General features: G+C 38.6%; 1 protein-coding gene across 1 annotated transcript in view; it reads right to left on the reverse strand.

The window, feature by feature from the left end:
* The window catches only part of IPCEF1 (interaction protein for cytohesin exchange factors 1), a 37,546-nt gene extending 30,132 nt beyond the window's left edge, over nt 1–7,414 (reverse strand). Inside the window, exon 1 of the mRNA XM_062572403.1 lies at nt 7,249–7,414. Coding sequence (XP_062428387.1) covers nt 7,249–7,407 — 159 coding nt within the window. The 5' untranslated portion in view covers nt 7,408–7,414. The remainder of the gene's footprint in view (nt 1–7,248) is intronic.
* Between the last annotated feature and the right edge of the window lie 10,225 nt (nt 7,415–17,639).

Genomic DNA, 17,639 nt, shown 5'->3' on the forward strand with positions numbered 1-17,639 from the left:
CTCTTGAGAGAGCCTGGACAAGTGAATTGGTAGAGTAGTAGTAAGTAGACTTCTATGCTGGACTAGCAGCTATCCCATGCTATTCCATTTAACAAATACAGCATTTGAGAACAGAAAGACAAAGGAGTTTGCTTTCTGCAGTTAGTACCCAGACGCACAGGAAAAAAAAATGAGATTTCATGGCTGGAAGCTCTATCAGTTTGCTTGTGAAGAGTCTGGTAAGTGATATGAACCCTCAGTGCCTTTACAGCAAACAAAAATCAAAAGTGAGAGAGAGATGGGGAGGGTCTCCCCTGCAAAACACCCAGAACGCCTTATAGGCTCCCTCATATACACCTATACATAAGTGATGCTGAGGAGACAAAGGGACAGTCATGGGCAGCTGAGCTCCCTTGGTTAAATGCTACCAGCGTACCCCAGATGGCTTTGGCCACTGAAATTATCATTCCCCCTCAAAATTTGCAGACATGGTTTAGCAGATAACGAAAGCTAGAAGGATGTTTCAAGTGGACTATTTAGACGTGAGATTATATGGAGATTTAGCTCCTTTTTTTGGAGGGGAGAGCGTTTAATGAGTATTGGCATCACTATTCCATGTTAGCTGGACTCTGATAGAAAGTGATAAAAAAAATAGTAAAGTTACTAGTTAGCCTCAAATCCCTGATGTCTGTAGCTGAAACCTTTTCCAAACTATATCTATTTTCATTCACCTGGACCTCCTGATCAGATACAATAGATTCCTAAGAGCAACAGTAATGTAGCATATAATATGATGAAAAAATGTGCTTTCTAAAATATGGAAAATATTAATTCTTGAATTGCTTCTTTATTGCTCCCAGACCCTACCTCTAGCTACATTAAAATTCTGAAAACATACAGTCAGTTAAAGCAGGTAAAATATACAATACAATTACAAAGAGTGAGGCTAAATGAAGATGACTGGCAGCATCTGAAGTCACATTATGCATGAATATTAACAGACTATAAAAAGATGCTCATTGAGTCAAGTCTTAGAGATTTATACTTTCAAACATTAAAGCTCAGAGAACTGAAATATGGATAGAGATTGGATATTTCATTGGTGACTTCCCAGCACCTCTGCATATCTGTTCTTTGGTATATAGTAAATCACAGTACAACCATCAACTCCAGTTTACAGGTGTTAAGTATATTAAATTGGTTTATATATTGTATCTTTACCAGTAAATGGCTTTGGTAGCTCCAGGATTAAAAAAAAAAAAAAAAAAAAAAAAAGGCAGTTGTGGAATTTTGGGGGTTTTGTTTTCTTCCACTATAGAAGAAACAGTGATGTTCACCAGCATCTGAGCTGAAAAAAATTTTGATTTTACAGCCTGTCTTCATTTGTACAGAAAATTGCCTATTTACTATTGTGAATTTTAATACTCTCTGGTTATACTCATACCTGTCTAAAATTTTTTGAGATTGGCTTGAGGGCACTTTTGTTTCCACTCTACAAATCAGAATTTAGTAAGACAGAGACAACATACCTATTGCCTAAAGAAAAGAGTAACAAGCTAAAATTTCAAAAACTCTTACATATATAAAATATTTCAACCAATTAGACCTTAAGCTAATATTTCCATCCTAGATCCAGAGTACAATAAATACATAGGTGTGAAGAAGTGAGCAGGGAGAAGTAAATGAAAAGTTCTGTTCATGGACTGCTTATGGTATTAAAGATAGATAATGTTCTGTTGTGGATTTCTATACCAAAAAGGACAGTCATTTCTTGCGTTGAGTGTGGTAAATACATTAGAATAATTGTTTGGTTCCCAAGACCAGTCTACAAACACCAGCTTAAACTGCTTAAACTACTTAAGCAACACTGCTTAAAAAAAATAGTTCACATGGTAACAAAGCCACTATTACACACACCGCTGGATGAGAAATATGTACAATGCCAGTTGCTCTACAATAACAATATGTCCAATATATATTTAAAAAAGAGAGAGATTCAGAAGACCTCTTGAAAAGGAATACACTTGGGTGCCTTCTCACACACACACACACCAGTCAACACATGGCTAGAGATATGTAAGCTATCAGGCAGATAAAGAATTTTTTAATTTGGAGTGGGGTTGGGGGGAGGACCTTACAGGTTACAATCACAGTAACAGCTCATACGGATGATTTTATCTATTGATGCACTAGCCATTGATCTCAGTTGCACCCTATAAATTGTTTAGGATGCTGCACAGACTCTTACAAGGAGGTAAGTCAATAAAATGCCCTAAGTTTGTGTCTGCTCCCAATGCAGTTTTACTTTATGCAACTATCTGAATATTCATTGAGTTCCTGAATTATCAGGAGCCTATAATCCAGTGTAGGGATGCTCACCTGAGACACTCCCACCAATACAGAGGTGGGAACTTGGACCAGAATCATTGACATGTCCAACATGTATCCCAGTTTGAGGACGACTCTCTAATTTCCTCATGGAAATAGACCTATAGGCTTTGATTTCATTAATTTACATTTACCAACTGAAAATGTTTTACTGAAGAGAACTCTCCAGAGTCCTTCTGCAGGATCTGGCATGTTCAAGTTGGTAAAGATGTTGCTCAATGCATCACTCTCTGGCTTTATAATAATTCTATCAGTGATTTCCCCTTCCATGTTCATTTGTAAGTAAAGTTTAATGTTTCTTTTTATATATGAATGAAAGGAGTGAGGTTAATGGTGTGAATTTTAGGAACCACATCTCCTTCAAAAAAAAAGAAATAATGAGTCATTGGTACACACCCCAGGTTGCTATCTGTGTAACAGAAAGCAGGATTTTGATGGATATGTAATTCTCAAAGTATCAGACAAAAGGAAGGAGAGGAAAAGAAGGAAAAGAAAAGTGTAAGAGTAAAACCTTACAAGTATCATTGCAGTCAAAAAATGGAATTCTAAAATGAACACTATGAACAGAACATGTGGAAGTCATCTTCACAGTTATTCTTGAAGTAAAAATGGCATTTAAGACATGGAAAGTATACAGAAATCCTAAATATTTTCTTTTCTCTGAAATATTATCTTTAATGCAATGTTAAATATGCTATTACTTAACTCATACTATTTGACCAGTGAGGCAATCTGTAGAACTGTGTAATGTGTTGGATCAGAAGTCCCCAAAGATCTCAGCAAACTCAGCAGACATCAGTGACTTTATCACTCATGTAGCCAGTTACTAAAGTCAAATGTGCAAAGCTTCTGTTCAAGAAGACTGCATTTATCATGCAGCTTCTGGCAAAGACAGTAGTGCGAGGAACACAATTTAAATGCAGTGAATAAGGAAAAAAAAGACAAATAGTGACAGTCGATCACAGCCTGCATCCCTTTAATTTTATATTTCTTTTTAGCTGAATCCCCTTGACAACCATCATTAACACATCCTGCTGTAGGATATGTTAATGTCCTAACAACCATAGGATTCCAAGCATACCAGGAAACCACAGCCAACTTATACAACAAAAGAACAAAGACCTGCAAGTCAGGTGCGCTGCCCCTTTCCAACCAACACTATTCACATATTTGCAACAAGCATGAAATGAGAGAGGAGTCCAGTGTTATACATGCTGATCTTCCGCCTCCACTCCTCTTTGCATGAAGTACTGATTCACTCAAGGGTTTCAGTATGAGTGGTCCAGCATCAGTCTCCTCTTTAAATGCTTGTTTTCAAGGCAGCTGTCTATACAGAACAGTACTAAAAAGAGGAAACCAGACACTAAAGAGCAGTTCTCCAAGAAGTCTAGTGTTCATAATGCACCCCAAAAGATCTGACTACTTAAATTTATTTCCTAAAAGTTTTTGTGTTTCCATTGCAAACATTCTCTATTTCCGTCTAGCCTAAATAGTTTCCCTTCCCCAGACTGGGGGTATGTCTATGTTTCAATAAAATTTTCCCTGTCCCATTTGTAAGTATACCCATGTTTTACAGAAAGAGCAAGTGTACATAGAGAAAAGTTTCAGAGTAGTCTATCCAAGCCCACTGAGACTGCCCTAGCATCACTACTCTCAGTACCTCAGCAAGCTAGTTTAAAACTCTTCTGGATTTACCTATGTATCCTGGTTTGCTTTCATTGTATGAGAAGCTTTACTCTTAAGTTGTCTGCTATTACTGATCCTTCTCAGCATTTTTTTTCCACTACGTATTTTATGTTAAGTTGAAGGAACTACCATCTGTAAATGTCACCAGAAGTGCCCTATATTGCTTCCTCCAATCTGCCTGGTGTGAAAGATCCAGAGCTGGAGCAATCTGAAGGCAAATTAAATCAGAGAAACAGAAACTTCCAGAGCTTTAGAGGCCTTAAGACAGACTTCATCAAGAACATGATGTCAGTTGAGGTCACCTACCGAAATCTGGAATAATGCATGTTCAGTTACAAATTCCACCCACTTCTCATTTTCCTACAGCTCCATTAGAAAAAAAGGTTAGGTCCAGCACCCTTCTGTTGCTATGCTACAGTTGCCAGTGTCTGGTTGACTGCAGTTTATACACAATGATTAACAAAACATTCTTGTTTCTTACAATAAAGAAACTGGTCAGACAATCTACAAGTAGGCAGTTCATTTAACCTCAGCCCAAGTTCTCCACCACCAACCTTCATTCATTATCTAAGAAGGCCTGTCATAGGACTCCTCTGAAGGCAATGGAACAGCAGATAGTATTAAAACCAGGCTCACAAAGAAGTAAAAACAAATATCAAGCAAGCCAGTGAATATATCACTGCTATTTCTGCTTCATAAATTTGGATGTGAAAATATTTGTGAAAATATATGGGTCAAATTCATCGTAAATATAACTCCACGAGCTGTACTAAACATGGTTCTGGTCTAATCAATTTAAGTGAACATATCTCAACAAAGAACACCTCACCTTCTTTCAACACCCCGTAGTTTCTGTGATTCTGCAAACTGCCTGAATCTAGGTTGACATAGAGGCTGCACTTTTTATGTTGTCCAAAGAAACCTCAGTTTTTTTTACGTGCAATTGTGTGTGAAAGTCTGCAGAAGTTGAAAGCAAAAAAGTGCTACCAGCTAGTTCGTTTAAAAAGAAGTACTGCAATAGGTGAAAAGTCAGGGGCTGACACAAGCCAAGAACGTCTCAAAGTTGGATGAGCTCTTTGGAGCCAAGTGTATGAAACAAATTGGAATGAGGCTGCTGCCCGTTCTTCAACCCCGTTCATCTTGGGGTACTCAATGACAGCAGTGGAGCAGGTATGGACTAAAAGGATGAGTTCACCTGACTGGCAAATGCTATCTAGAAGCGCTGGGACCTGCCATGACCAGGACTTCTCTGGATCTTGAAGGAGGATTTTAGGCAGACCACAACGAGCAGAAAAGAGATGACTTTGCCTATCTTCCCGTCCCAGCCTTCTCCTCCTATAACACAAAATTTGCCTAATCCTGCATCATTTATTTTTTTCTCAGTCTGATTACTCCTCGGAACAATTTCTTTCCAACACTTCTCATCTCTAAAAGGCCTGATTAGCCTGCCAGCTCACCTTTCATAATTCTGCTTGGCCAGATGGACAACTGCAAGCAGAGAACTGCATGCAAAAACAGTACTGTCTTTAAAAGCCATCTGTGAAAAGTCAAAGTTTTTAATCCCATTAAAAAGAAACTCTACCCACAGCTGAAAGGAAAATAGGGGATACTACATACATGACAAGTTTTATTTCATATTTTATATTTTTATGCTTTTAACTCTTTTATTTATGCCTTGAATAAAAAGGCTAGCAAGACATTTTATGGGGATTATTGCAATAGAAATAAACCAGTGGAAAAAAGTCAGATTCCATTTAACTTGTTAAAATGTTGGAAGAGTGAATAAAGGTTTCATTAATCTTTCATTCTGAGCTGGGCCTGGAGCACTTTGATATTCAAAGCAGCCTATTGCATTTAGAAAACCTGATAACCATTCAAAATTCCACACTGAAGCTACTGGTTGTTAGCATCCCCTAATCCTTTGAAATCCCCAGTTCTGGGTTCTGTCAATCCATCATTAAAATATAATAGGAGCTTTTGTGCCAGATTATTGGGATATAGCAGTAGAAGTGAGGGAAGTGAATAATTACGTCTGAATCTTCCTAGCACGTGCAAGACACCAAGTCTGCCCCATCAAGTAGCCTGGAATGCAGGAATGAAGCTTTTCCCTAGGACCCACCTTTGCTTTGGACTCAGCCATAAACTTCCATTAAAAATCCAAGTAGAACATCTGCAGTGCCCTAGATGACAGCCTGAGTGAGGGTTGTCAGCTGCAGAAATAGTCATCTAGAAAGCGGATTAAAGAGTTACCCTGGATTCCATTTCTGCTTTCTCACTACACTGTTTTCTTTTCCCCCCTTTTTGGTTCTTAATTCCTGGTTTCTTCAGCTGATTACAGAAATTCAGGGACTGCTGCTCTTTATCTCAGACTATTTACCACTGACACATTAAGTGAAGGAGGCTATCTGGGGTGGACTGGCAAGGACAGAAAGGTTATGTACACCAGCTGGCCTGGGGAAAGCTCATCTCCTGAACAAAAAGCTGGACCTTAAATCGAAAACAATGTCCTCCTGCAAATTTGACTCTTAGCCCCGATTCATCACAGTAGGAAGTTAAAAATAAGCAGAATGCAAGAACCTTTAATTAAAATGCTCTGGAGGAGACATCAGTAAGACTAAGAGCAAAATAATTGCAAACAGCCAAAACTGCAATGTTCATACCTGCAACTGTATCAGCTCAAACAGTAACAAACAAACAAATAAATAAATAAAATTCAAATCAAAATTAAAAAAAAAAAAACAAATTAAGCTGAAGGTGGAATGCTTGGAGGGAGAGACACTTCTGAAAATTAAGTGAATTAGAAGTGAAGAAGTGTTCCTATTTTGAATCTTGATAGTAAGCGTCTGTAAACTGCCCGACCCAGGAAAAACTTTCCCAGATTCAAATGCCAAAAGAGAATTTAAAACACCCTGAACTGAATGCTCTGAATGCCTGAAAAGGGCAGTTCTTCAAACAGCAGAACAGACAACAAGTTAACAATTCACAAGCACTTACTGAACTAGAAAACAGTTTTCTGCATGTTTCACATTCACACAGACAGTTCTCAGATCACATGAAATGTCGGGACTGAGAAGTATATTCAGATATGTGTACTTCTCTAGGATATACTTAAATTGCACCCCCAACTCCTCTTTTCTCAGTGCCAGCAGATCCCATATAATCAGCCACCCAGAGCTGGATGGACACTGTACTCACCAGCTGGCTGCTGTACCAGTACAGCGATGACTCCTTCAGCACACACCAGAACTTTTTCCATTTGTTGCCAATGAAAGCTCCTTTCTCCTTCTTTTTGTAGAGCCATCCTTGGCAATCAGCTGGACCCAGCTCTTTACACGATATCCTCCGTCGGCTCATTATAAAGAACCCTGTGCCATTTAAAATACAGTGTTCTGCTTGTTTAAAAGTGCATTCCCAGAAAAGATTTTGCTGCCAATTAAAGATATCAGCCTTAGCTAGTGATCTTAAGAGTCATCCAAGCATATCTTAAAATATACTTAGAAGTCACTCAGTTTTATAATGCTGTAAATTAATTTGAGAAGGCATCCTGATACATAAAAACAAAAGTAAGCTATAGATAATGCAGATACTAATTAATGCTAAGATAACCATGTATAGAGATGATATGACTTTTTGTAAATTAAAAATATATCCTCTGATCCTGTTAAAGGAAGCATGCATACATTGCCCTTCACATAGCTTCACTAAAAAACAATAAATCTATTTAAGTCACAGCCAGAGAAAACTATTATGCTAAGTACATGACAACCGCTAATGTGTGTGTGTATGTACGCGTATCTGTCTGATTCTACTTCACTGATTTCCAGCTTTGAATCAATTAACATACTGCAAGGATTTAGCCCAAAGGAACAGCACGCTGTCATTTTTTCAGAATTGGTGCAAAAATCAGTGGAATTAAAAAGCAATCTTCCATCAGCTAAGCAGCAGTTTAAAATCCTCACCCTCCCAAGAACAAGATACACTAAGAAAATAACAAAAGAGGAACCCAGAAGAGAAAAGAAAAAAAAAAGAGAAAGAAATCTCTCATTACCTTGACTTTTCTTTTTTGTCTTCTGACGCAAGGGAACCTGTAAGAAATGCAGGAAGGAAAGAAAAGAGGAAATTTCAGATTGTGTTGCAACATTTGTGTAGAAAGGGGTGGGGGAAGCTAGAAAAGGATGTGGTGGTGATGTTGGTGGTATATGCAGGATAGAATCATATAAGCCACTCACAGCTGAAAGGACATTTGTAGCTGAAGCATAAAATGTGTTAATTAAAATTGATGTATATGTAGTTGAACAAGAGCAAACAACTCCATTATACATGTGTCTATCTACTAGTGCTTCCTGTTTCACACCCACAAGCAGCTTCTACGCTATGCGTACCTGAATTGTGTTCTGTGGTTAGAAGTTAAAAAAATAAAAGTTAGGACTCCAATATTTTAATTTTTATTACACTCCATGAAGAGGAATTATGAACATGGAGAAATTAAGAGAACACATCAGGCATTTTATTGTCCTTTACCACATTCTAAGCACTCCTAAAAAAAGAAAAAAAGACTGTATTTTCCACTTGTTTTCAAATTAATACACAGAGTATATTTCACTCTACATCAATAAAAGTTTCATAAAATTTTTAAAAGCAAAGTAACCAAAAAAAATCACAAACTTGGCAGATTATCCTAACAGTAATATACAAATATGCCATAAAATTGCCACGCAATATGTATGAATTTTAATTACTGTAAAAATAACATACTTGAATTATATTTATTCATTTGCAGTGTACATAGAAAATATTTCATCCCACATAAATGCATAGAAAATGAAACTAAAATAGAAGACCAGGGACCAAAAAAAAAAAAAAGGCATTAGATATCCAAAGTCTGGAGTTTAGAATAAACTCTCCCTAGACAGACTGGCTGGTGGACCAGTCTGCCAGTGGACCAAATACTTTACCTCTCCTTGTCTCAGCCTTTCCACCTCCAGCATGGGAATGATATCATTTACTTTTTTTATTTTTAGGAAGATTTTGAGACCTCTGGATGGCAAAAGCTGGATATAGAGGACTTACAACTTAATGTGCTTGGCCACAGTGTTGCTATGCAAAGCTGGTAGCTACCTGATCCACTGCAGAGCTACGTTATGAACATCCCTAATGTATTTTCTCTACCTAACCAGCCAGCTTTTAAGGAAAACATAAACTATTTCATAATATTTTTGAAGGATTCAATGGCTCTTTTTGCAGGTGAATTAAAGGTGAATAAAGCTGCACCATCTGGAAACAGTAATAAAAGAAACCACTATCATCAATATTTACAAAAGCTAGAACATTCTCTATCTAGTTATCTTTGTAGCATGTATCAGAGTGCAGAACTGCATATCACAAAGACTTGTGCTTATCTGGTGCCTATTTGAGATGACCTGTGCAACACACTTGTGGGAGGCTTTACCAGGAATGAATAATCCTAGACTCCTGCTTAATCATCACGTATTCGTTCTTTCATTCGCTCGCTCGCTCTCTCTTTTTTTTCCCTTAATTCTATCATGGCCTGTCTCTTTCAGACTACTCTCCATGACAACAGACAAAGAAAAGCAAAGAGAAAACAAATCAGTTATACTAGATGTTTCTCCATCCTATAGGAGCCTCTCTTTTCCTTCATTCAAATCAAAGTAATGCCTTATTTAGGACACATTGAAAGGAAAAACAGTTTTCCTGAATCAAGGGGTCTTACTGTCACTAATCTCTTTTTTCTAGAGCTGCCAAGCACAAAGAAACACAAATGTGAATCAACTCTCCTTGCACAGAAACTATAGAATGGGAATATGTTGCACCTTTGCCACGACACTGCAGTGGGGACACTTGATCATCTTTACCCAACATAACAAACCTGTACAATGATAACAGCAGTTCTGTGACAGGATGTGGCTCTCTGAACGACTGAGGAAGAAGCAGTTTTTCCCCACAAACTTTATTGATGACCTAGATGAAAGTAGTATAGTCTGTGGCCCATCTCTTAAGGAAGAATTGAAATCCATATTACAGAAATTATCAGTTTGGGCCTGCTTTAAGTATAGGTCAAAGAAGAAACTGATTACCCAGTAAGAAGTTGGAGCAGCAGAAAATTATAAATGTGCATTTAGTATTCAGCAGCAGTTACAGTATCCTGCATCAGGTTGGCAGGGGTGGTGGATCTCCATCTCCTCACGTTTCATTGGATAATTTGGGATAGCAGTGGGGGAAGGGCAGCTCCCCAAGCCAGCAATGCATTTAGTTTGCCTGGATAAAATCAGTGACAAACATGTCATAAAGTCATTGCTGAGTGAGATGTCATGAATTAAGCTACATTCCTGGTTTTCATTTCCAGGATTCCAGAAAGCTGAAGTAAAAAAACACAGCTTTAAGCCTTTCTATCAAGGGAAAAGCAAAAGGTCTAATGTTAGAGAGCTCTTTAACAAATCAATTCTAAACTAGAAATTCAACAACTTTAATGATTTTGTTGCTGTTCAGAGCTGTACCAGAAAGAAAAAAAAAATCACATCCTCATCTTAGAAAAAATATCCAGTTTGTTCTTCATAAGAGCAATCTCTAATTCCAGACTGCAGCAATGGAATATACCAAGAAGTCTGATGCTGTTGACAAAATTGCTTTACCAATTTTGTCAGTCTTTGAAGAAACACAAGCAATGTGTGACACTAGTGTGTCAGGCTGGTTTCGCAGATAAGCAAAAGCATACTGGAAAGGAGACATCTTCAGTGAGAGGCTTCTGTCAGTATAGAGTTTTCATTTCTGAATTGCAAATATGTAGCATGGATGCTACTTCTTTCCAGCCTTCCTTCCGAACAGGCAGGCTGGAGTACTCGTCCTGCAGCTGGAAACCAACCACAGGCAGGCAAAGTCTCTCTGGGAAGCTGCCAGGGAACAGTCAAGGCATACCCCTAGGGAACGTTTCTGCCAGAAGGAGCAAATGCTCTGCCTAAATACTGAGGGGCCTGCAGTCTGCAAACTGCCTAAGAGAAACAAACGGGGTAAAGGTGTACAATGCTGTTTTATGTGAAGGAAAAATGTTTTATACAAGCAAAAGCAGGAGCATTGCACTAATATTGAAGGCCAGACTTCGTGCCTCATGAAGTTTGACTCCCAGTTCGTGAGTCTGAGAACATCAAAGGCAATGATGATGATCAGTTCTTTTTTTTTTCTTCTTTTTACAGCTTCACAAGAGTGTAACATGTATCTAAGAAAACCTTTTTCTAAGCTTGTGTGTCCTAAGTTGTTGCTGTCTCATCTGTTGAAGGGTAGGACTTGGAAATGATGAGACCTTGGAGTCAGGCCCATACAATAGATTTCATGTCACTCAGCGAGCAGAAATGGGACAGGCTATGTAACAGTCACACCACGAGGTCCAACTCATAAGCAAGATCTTGTTAACATATTGATGTTGTCCTTTTTAGTGATTACAAGGACACAAACCCAAACGTACACTCCCTTCAAATTATCCAGTAACTCAGTATTTCCACTATAACTTCAGACGTACTTACAAGAGCACTGCCATCAGCTTCCATGAATGGTTTCAAACTCAGTAGGAAAACTGTAAAAGAAGACAGTTACGTTTCCTAAATTTCTGCATTATACTTTTATAATATTAGTCTTGACAGTAGAGAAAAATCCATTAAAATGCTTTGACTTGTCAACTTTACTCTCCCCTCTCTGAACCCACCCTCTCAAAAAAAGATCTTTTTCAAAGGTAATGTCATTTTACATGAACTGATTATACTAGCAGAGAAGTTCACCAGTCCACTAGTGATGAGGAATTCTAATATGAAGCCACCAAATTTTTCTATGGAATAAACATAACAAAACTCATGGATATGTTTTGTTTTAGACAATATAAAGAGAATGAATAGGTAAAGCTTGTTTGTCTGGTTTTTTTTTTTTCAGTTTTGAAAGAAAGAGAGAATTTTGATTTCTATTTAGGCTGAGCTATTCCTGGGGATTTCTGGGAGTTCTAATTCACTAATCTGCCTCATCTCCTACAAGAGATGGGATCTCAAATTGAACTGCCTGTTCTACAGTGAACTGAGGTTTTTATTTTCAGAGAGCAAAATCTGCATACTCCAGCAGCATACTCTAGGTTTGGGGATGTTTTCCTCTCAAAGATATGCAAAGTTTGAAGTTAATCAGTTTAGGCAAAAATGTAGGCAATCACAATAGCTGTCTAACTGTTTTTATGTTGTTGTTTGGTAGCATGCATATGTGAAGAAAAATAAATGCAATTTGTAAGATGAATGAAAACATGCCAACTTTTTAGTGCTAGCAAAGTTGCTATAAAACTGAATCCTGTGAATAAAAGACTCATTCAGTGAAATGGGAGAGGGTATAAGACTATTTAAGTGAGCAAGAAAAGATTTCCAGAAATAGAGCCACACTTCAGAAGAATTTTTAAGAACTTTTTCCTGTTACTAATACTAGTAGTTTAAGAGCTACAACATTGTTAATACATAATATTTGCTTTAGTTTGAAAATAATATCTTGAAACAGAAAATAAAAACCAGCTACTTGCTTCCAACAATTTCAAACCAAAAATAGAAAGGCAAACAAATACACATTTTTCTGGCTCCCAACTGTTTCTATTCAAAAATAGAAAGAAGCACTTTCTAAAAGTAGCTCAAACTGAAGTAATAAAAAGATGAGGAGAGATGTTGTAGCAAGTAATTTCAAGGATCTTTAGAAATCATAGCTACTGTAAACAAGCAGAGGAAACACCTTTAGTTATACAGGCAAATTACACAGGAGCCTCAAATGCTGAGCCAGAAAGCCTGGAATAATGGACCAAATTATAGTAATTACTGTGACATGTGGCCTTTTCCCTGTCATTTCTTTATTTTGTGTGCACTTGGGTTCGGGGGTGGGGGGGAGGGTAATAAGAACTGTACAAATTTGAATCAGCATAATACCAGGAATGAGAGCAGTAGAGTCAGTTAACTGGCAAGGAAACGTTTCTGCCTGTGTTATTCGTGCCAACGTAGTTGCAATGGACTTCAGCAGAATCTTCTCAGTCACTTTAACTCCAACTTTTCTTTAGCTTCCAAAAACTGGCTAACCAGTCTTTGATCCAATTTTCAAAAGTAGCAATGACTTTTAACTCACTGTAGTTAAGACTATTATTCCCTATGTAAAGAAAGGCACAGAAATCACACATTCACTGGAGTTCACTGTAATAACACTAACATAGATAATCCAAATTTATTTCTCCTAAACAAAGCTAACACGAGTGAGAGTAGTTGCATTGTGAAATAGTGCCAGGGTTTTTACGTCTACTCAGGTGTACTCAGCTGTTGCAAAGTTATCATTTCAGAAGGCCATAACCTTTTGGTCTTTGCACTACAGTGAAGGAAGTGATTTCTTTTAATTCTTTGCATGTGCACTGTGGGATAATTGTCTATCCTTTCTGAACAGACATGGAATTATGAGAAGTAACTGGAATTATATGACCACTCAAGTAGAGCTAGTCTAGGTCCATCCTGTTGGCTTATCCAGCATGAATATGCAGGGATTTGTAGCCCTCCTCCTCCCCACTATTGCTCTCTCACACACTGCAGTGAGTATCCCCTGCTGAGCTTTGTAAGCCTCACGTTGTACGTATGTGACATTACGTGGTCACATTGCTTCACAGACTGCACAGCAATGCTGCTGCATGTCCGGTGCTGGTGGTTGCGCAAGTGAGATGTCTTCCCAGGCTACCACAACTACACCTGAACTTGGGAGTTTTGCAAGTCAACAAGAGGTTAATGAGAGAAAACACTTCAGTTCATACCTTAAGGTGAGCATCCTAAAAGGAAACACTCACTCTGATTCCCAACTAAAGTTGCTGCAGCAGGGGAAGACTTGGCCCAGACCATCTGAGAGCATAGCACTCAGGGTGCTATACTAAAGATACACATTTGTGAATCTTTGCCCTGACTCAGGTTGACATTGAATTGGAAGCTGGGTCTCACCTCCTAAGGGGTATGCTAGGCAGCAAGGCCAGAATGTGGACTTCCAGCCCTCTCGTTAAGCATCTTGGTTTGCAACAGTTTGAGGTATGGGAAATGGAGGGGAGGGTGAGACTCTGGCCTACAATTAAGGCACCCGCATGGGCTAGTGCACTAGGATCACAGTCTGCTGCAACTGGTGTTCAGTTCACTAAAACTGCAAAGTGGACAAACCAAAGAGAGAAAGAAAACAAAATATGACAAAGTGAATCCTCTCCCACTTCAGATGGCTTTAAAATACACTGTCCAAGCACCTTCTTAGGAGAAAGTCTCATATTCCTTCAGTTTAAGGAGAACAACAAACCTGTATCCCCCACATTCTGGAAAATCTTTTTTTAACACTTGATCTATTAGACAAATGCTAGAGGGATGGTTTTATTTTGTAAACTGTACCTACATTTCTTTGGCCTTTCTTGAAACAAGAACCCACAGTAGACAGACAACTCATTTAATTTCATTTAATTTTCATCACTCATTTAATTTTCATCAGAACAGACAATTCAATTTCAGACTGAACTGAATACTTTACGTGAAAAGTAGTTTCAGCTTGAAGATTTCTAATTCAAAATTTCAAAGATTTTTTCAGTTCAACAAGTGAACTATAAATACTAGTTTGCATAGCTGTATTTATTAGTACCAATTCACTCCTCCTCTTTCAAGAATAGCAATAAATAAGTAGGTACATGACTAATAGCTGATGCAATAAATGTGGAAACATAGCGAGTGACTTATCAGAAATAATTTGCAATCATTTCCATTTGACTACTGCATCTCTTCTGAAATAAATAGAAATATCTCTGTTAAAGATCAAAAACAGTGTTAAGTGGGGGGAAGGAAGGAAAAAAAAATAAGTTCTAATGATTCTGATTTTAAAAAGCAGGCCTAACCTGTTAATAGGTTAAAATTAACCTGTTAATTTTAACTTCTTGTGAAAGTTAAAATCTACAAGATCTGACACTGTATCTTACTGGTTACAAACTGCAATGAGCCTGTTGATCGGCAATGATTTTGGTGCAAGCCTGCCAAACGTGCCTTCCAAGCATCCCCCAGATGACATCCAGGGTAGGCATGTGCCTTCCTGCTTCTGAGCAAAATATTTGAGAAATGTAACATGACTCAAATTATTTGTATTGCAGAAGCATCCAAAACTCGCCTAGCTCAGTTCCCATTCAGATGCCGTTGACATAAACTAAGCAAAATATTCCATTTTACCAAGCAGTAATTGAAGGACAAAAAACAACCTGTAAAAGAAGCTTTTTACATTTCTTCTGTTCTCATTTCTTTTACATTGGTCACCAGCTTTAACTTCTCTGTTTGCTTTCTGTTTATTTGGCTGCTTGCAACAATCTGCACTTTAACGGGCAATGAATTGACAGCTGATACGAAATTAGCAACAGCGCTACAAAAATTTCCCTAAAAAAAAAAAAAAAAAAAAAAAAAAAAATCAATGACTACTTCATCACAGACCCCCCCTTACCAAACACTAGGAATAGCACTGCCCCAAATTATAGCAGCGCCTGAAGCACTGTCCTGTGTCAAGGAGAGAGGCTTACGTAATAGTCCTAAACCATCACATTACCACTAACTGAGGTTCTTACAACAACGGACGGGAAAAAATAGTCACAGTAACTGTAAGTTCATAATTGTACTTCTAGTTACTAGAGATCAGCTTAATCTGACAGAACCTTAATACTAGCTACTAATTAATGATCTAGTCGGTCAGTTAACTGGTTAATTAACTATGCAAAGCAACTATCTTACTTGTACAAGGAGATTCGTGATCTGCAGATTCTCTCGCATACTGTCTTGCCAGGAAGTTCAGATATTAAGCTAGAGCTGTCCCACAGGGCAGCGACAAACATAGACACAAAGGCAGCTTTTACATTCACCTAAGACTGTCCCACCCTACTGAAGTTATGTGCCACCGTTTTTGGCCCCTATGACTTTGCGTTTCAAAATGCAGATGAAACTACAGATTCTCCATTAATTTTACAAACAACAGGTACATTAAAGTGTAATTGTAAGTCATAATTGTCAGCGTATACCTTCAGTCTGGGCCACAGTGGATGCATCTGAGACCGTTAAGAAACAAAAACACCCCAAAAGACACACACACATCCCAAATTAGCTTTTGAAAAGCCGCAAGAATTCTTTTAGCAGGCCTAGCAGCAAGAAAATGTATTTGTCCCGTAATACAATCATCGGTACCTTATTTACAAATGAATTTGAAACAATTCAACCCCCTCCCCTGCAAGCAATTCAAAAAGATGACTTTTGACTCTGTTTGGGAAAAGGCCAGGGACGACTGGAACAAAGTTCACTGCTCCTGTCTCCAAGACAGAAAGGGCCAGGAGACCTTGCCCTGGCTGGATTACAGCCAGGTCCTGTTGATCCAGCTGGGAAGCCCAGAGAGTGGCCGGTTACAGGCGTTGACAGCTCTGAGAAAGTAGTTACAGGAGCCCAGATTTGTTGCCTTCCAGAGGAGGGAGGCTGGAAAGAAGGAATCGGGTCAACAGAAGAGAGATGCTACACAGCTCGCTCTCAGGTCTCCCAGACCAAAGAAAAGAAATTAAAGTGGAATGCTTAATGCTGTGCTTTTGTCGCAAATGTGAGTTTGCTTGCAGATTGCTTTGGTGTTGAGCTGACCTTCAGTGCTGCTCTGGTTTTAGAGGACCTTGGAAGTCCTCAGCTGAAGCCCAAGAAACGGGGAGAGTTTGTGGAAAAGGTAAGTGTAATACTGACACTGGTACCACCTCCTAGCTGCCTCTTTGGCTGTGGCCAAAATTACTGCACAATAACAGCAGGCAATGTTCAGAAAATGGCTGCTGAAGTGGATGAACAGTTAACAAAATTAAGCTCCAGGTCTGAAGAAGCACTCCCCAGGAGCCTTGCTCTGTTCAGAGATGCACAGCTCTTGTTAGCCCAGAAGATGAAACACAGAGGTGAGGCAGGGAGGGAGAGGAAGGCCTGGGTCTATAGCCCCTCCTGAGACCATGGACTGAGGGATTTCTCTCAAAGCAAGTCCTTTGCAAAAAAGATACAGAGGTGTGGGTGGAGGAGCATCCCTCCTCTGTTTTTTTCAGATCAGCCACTTTGCAAATGCACCTTTGAGGGAACACTGCAAGCTCCATCATTGGAAAAGAGAACAAGAGGAAAGTTTTCTCCACACCAGAAAGGAGCAGAACTGATCCACTAATTTGGACTAAAATATTAACAGTGTCATAGGAGAAGAAAGCTTGTAACTTTTTACAGTGTCAGAAATCAGGCATTTTTTTGAAACACTGTAAACGTGGATCATTGCAATGACAGGAACCTGAAGCATCCTCACTGCAATTCAATTCTGACCAACATTTGCTGTTAAAGCATTGCATAACATTTTAAATACCCAAGGGGAAAAAAAAATCGAAGGAATCACAGCAATAGGATGTTGTGAAACATTTTAAACATTTAGAGGACAAGGTTCAGAGGAAAATAAGCCTGAAGGGGGTGGGGAGATATTTTCATCAGAATGAACCTCATTTACTAGATGGAAATGGAGACGAAGATGGAGCCTCTCCA

This window comes from Rhea pennata, chromosome 3 (assembly GCF_028389875.1).
Source record: "Rhea pennata isolate bPtePen1 chromosome 3, bPtePen1.pri, whole genome shotgun sequence".
NCBI classification, from domain to species: Eukaryota; Metazoa; Chordata; class Aves; order Rheiformes; family Rheidae; genus Rhea; species Rhea pennata.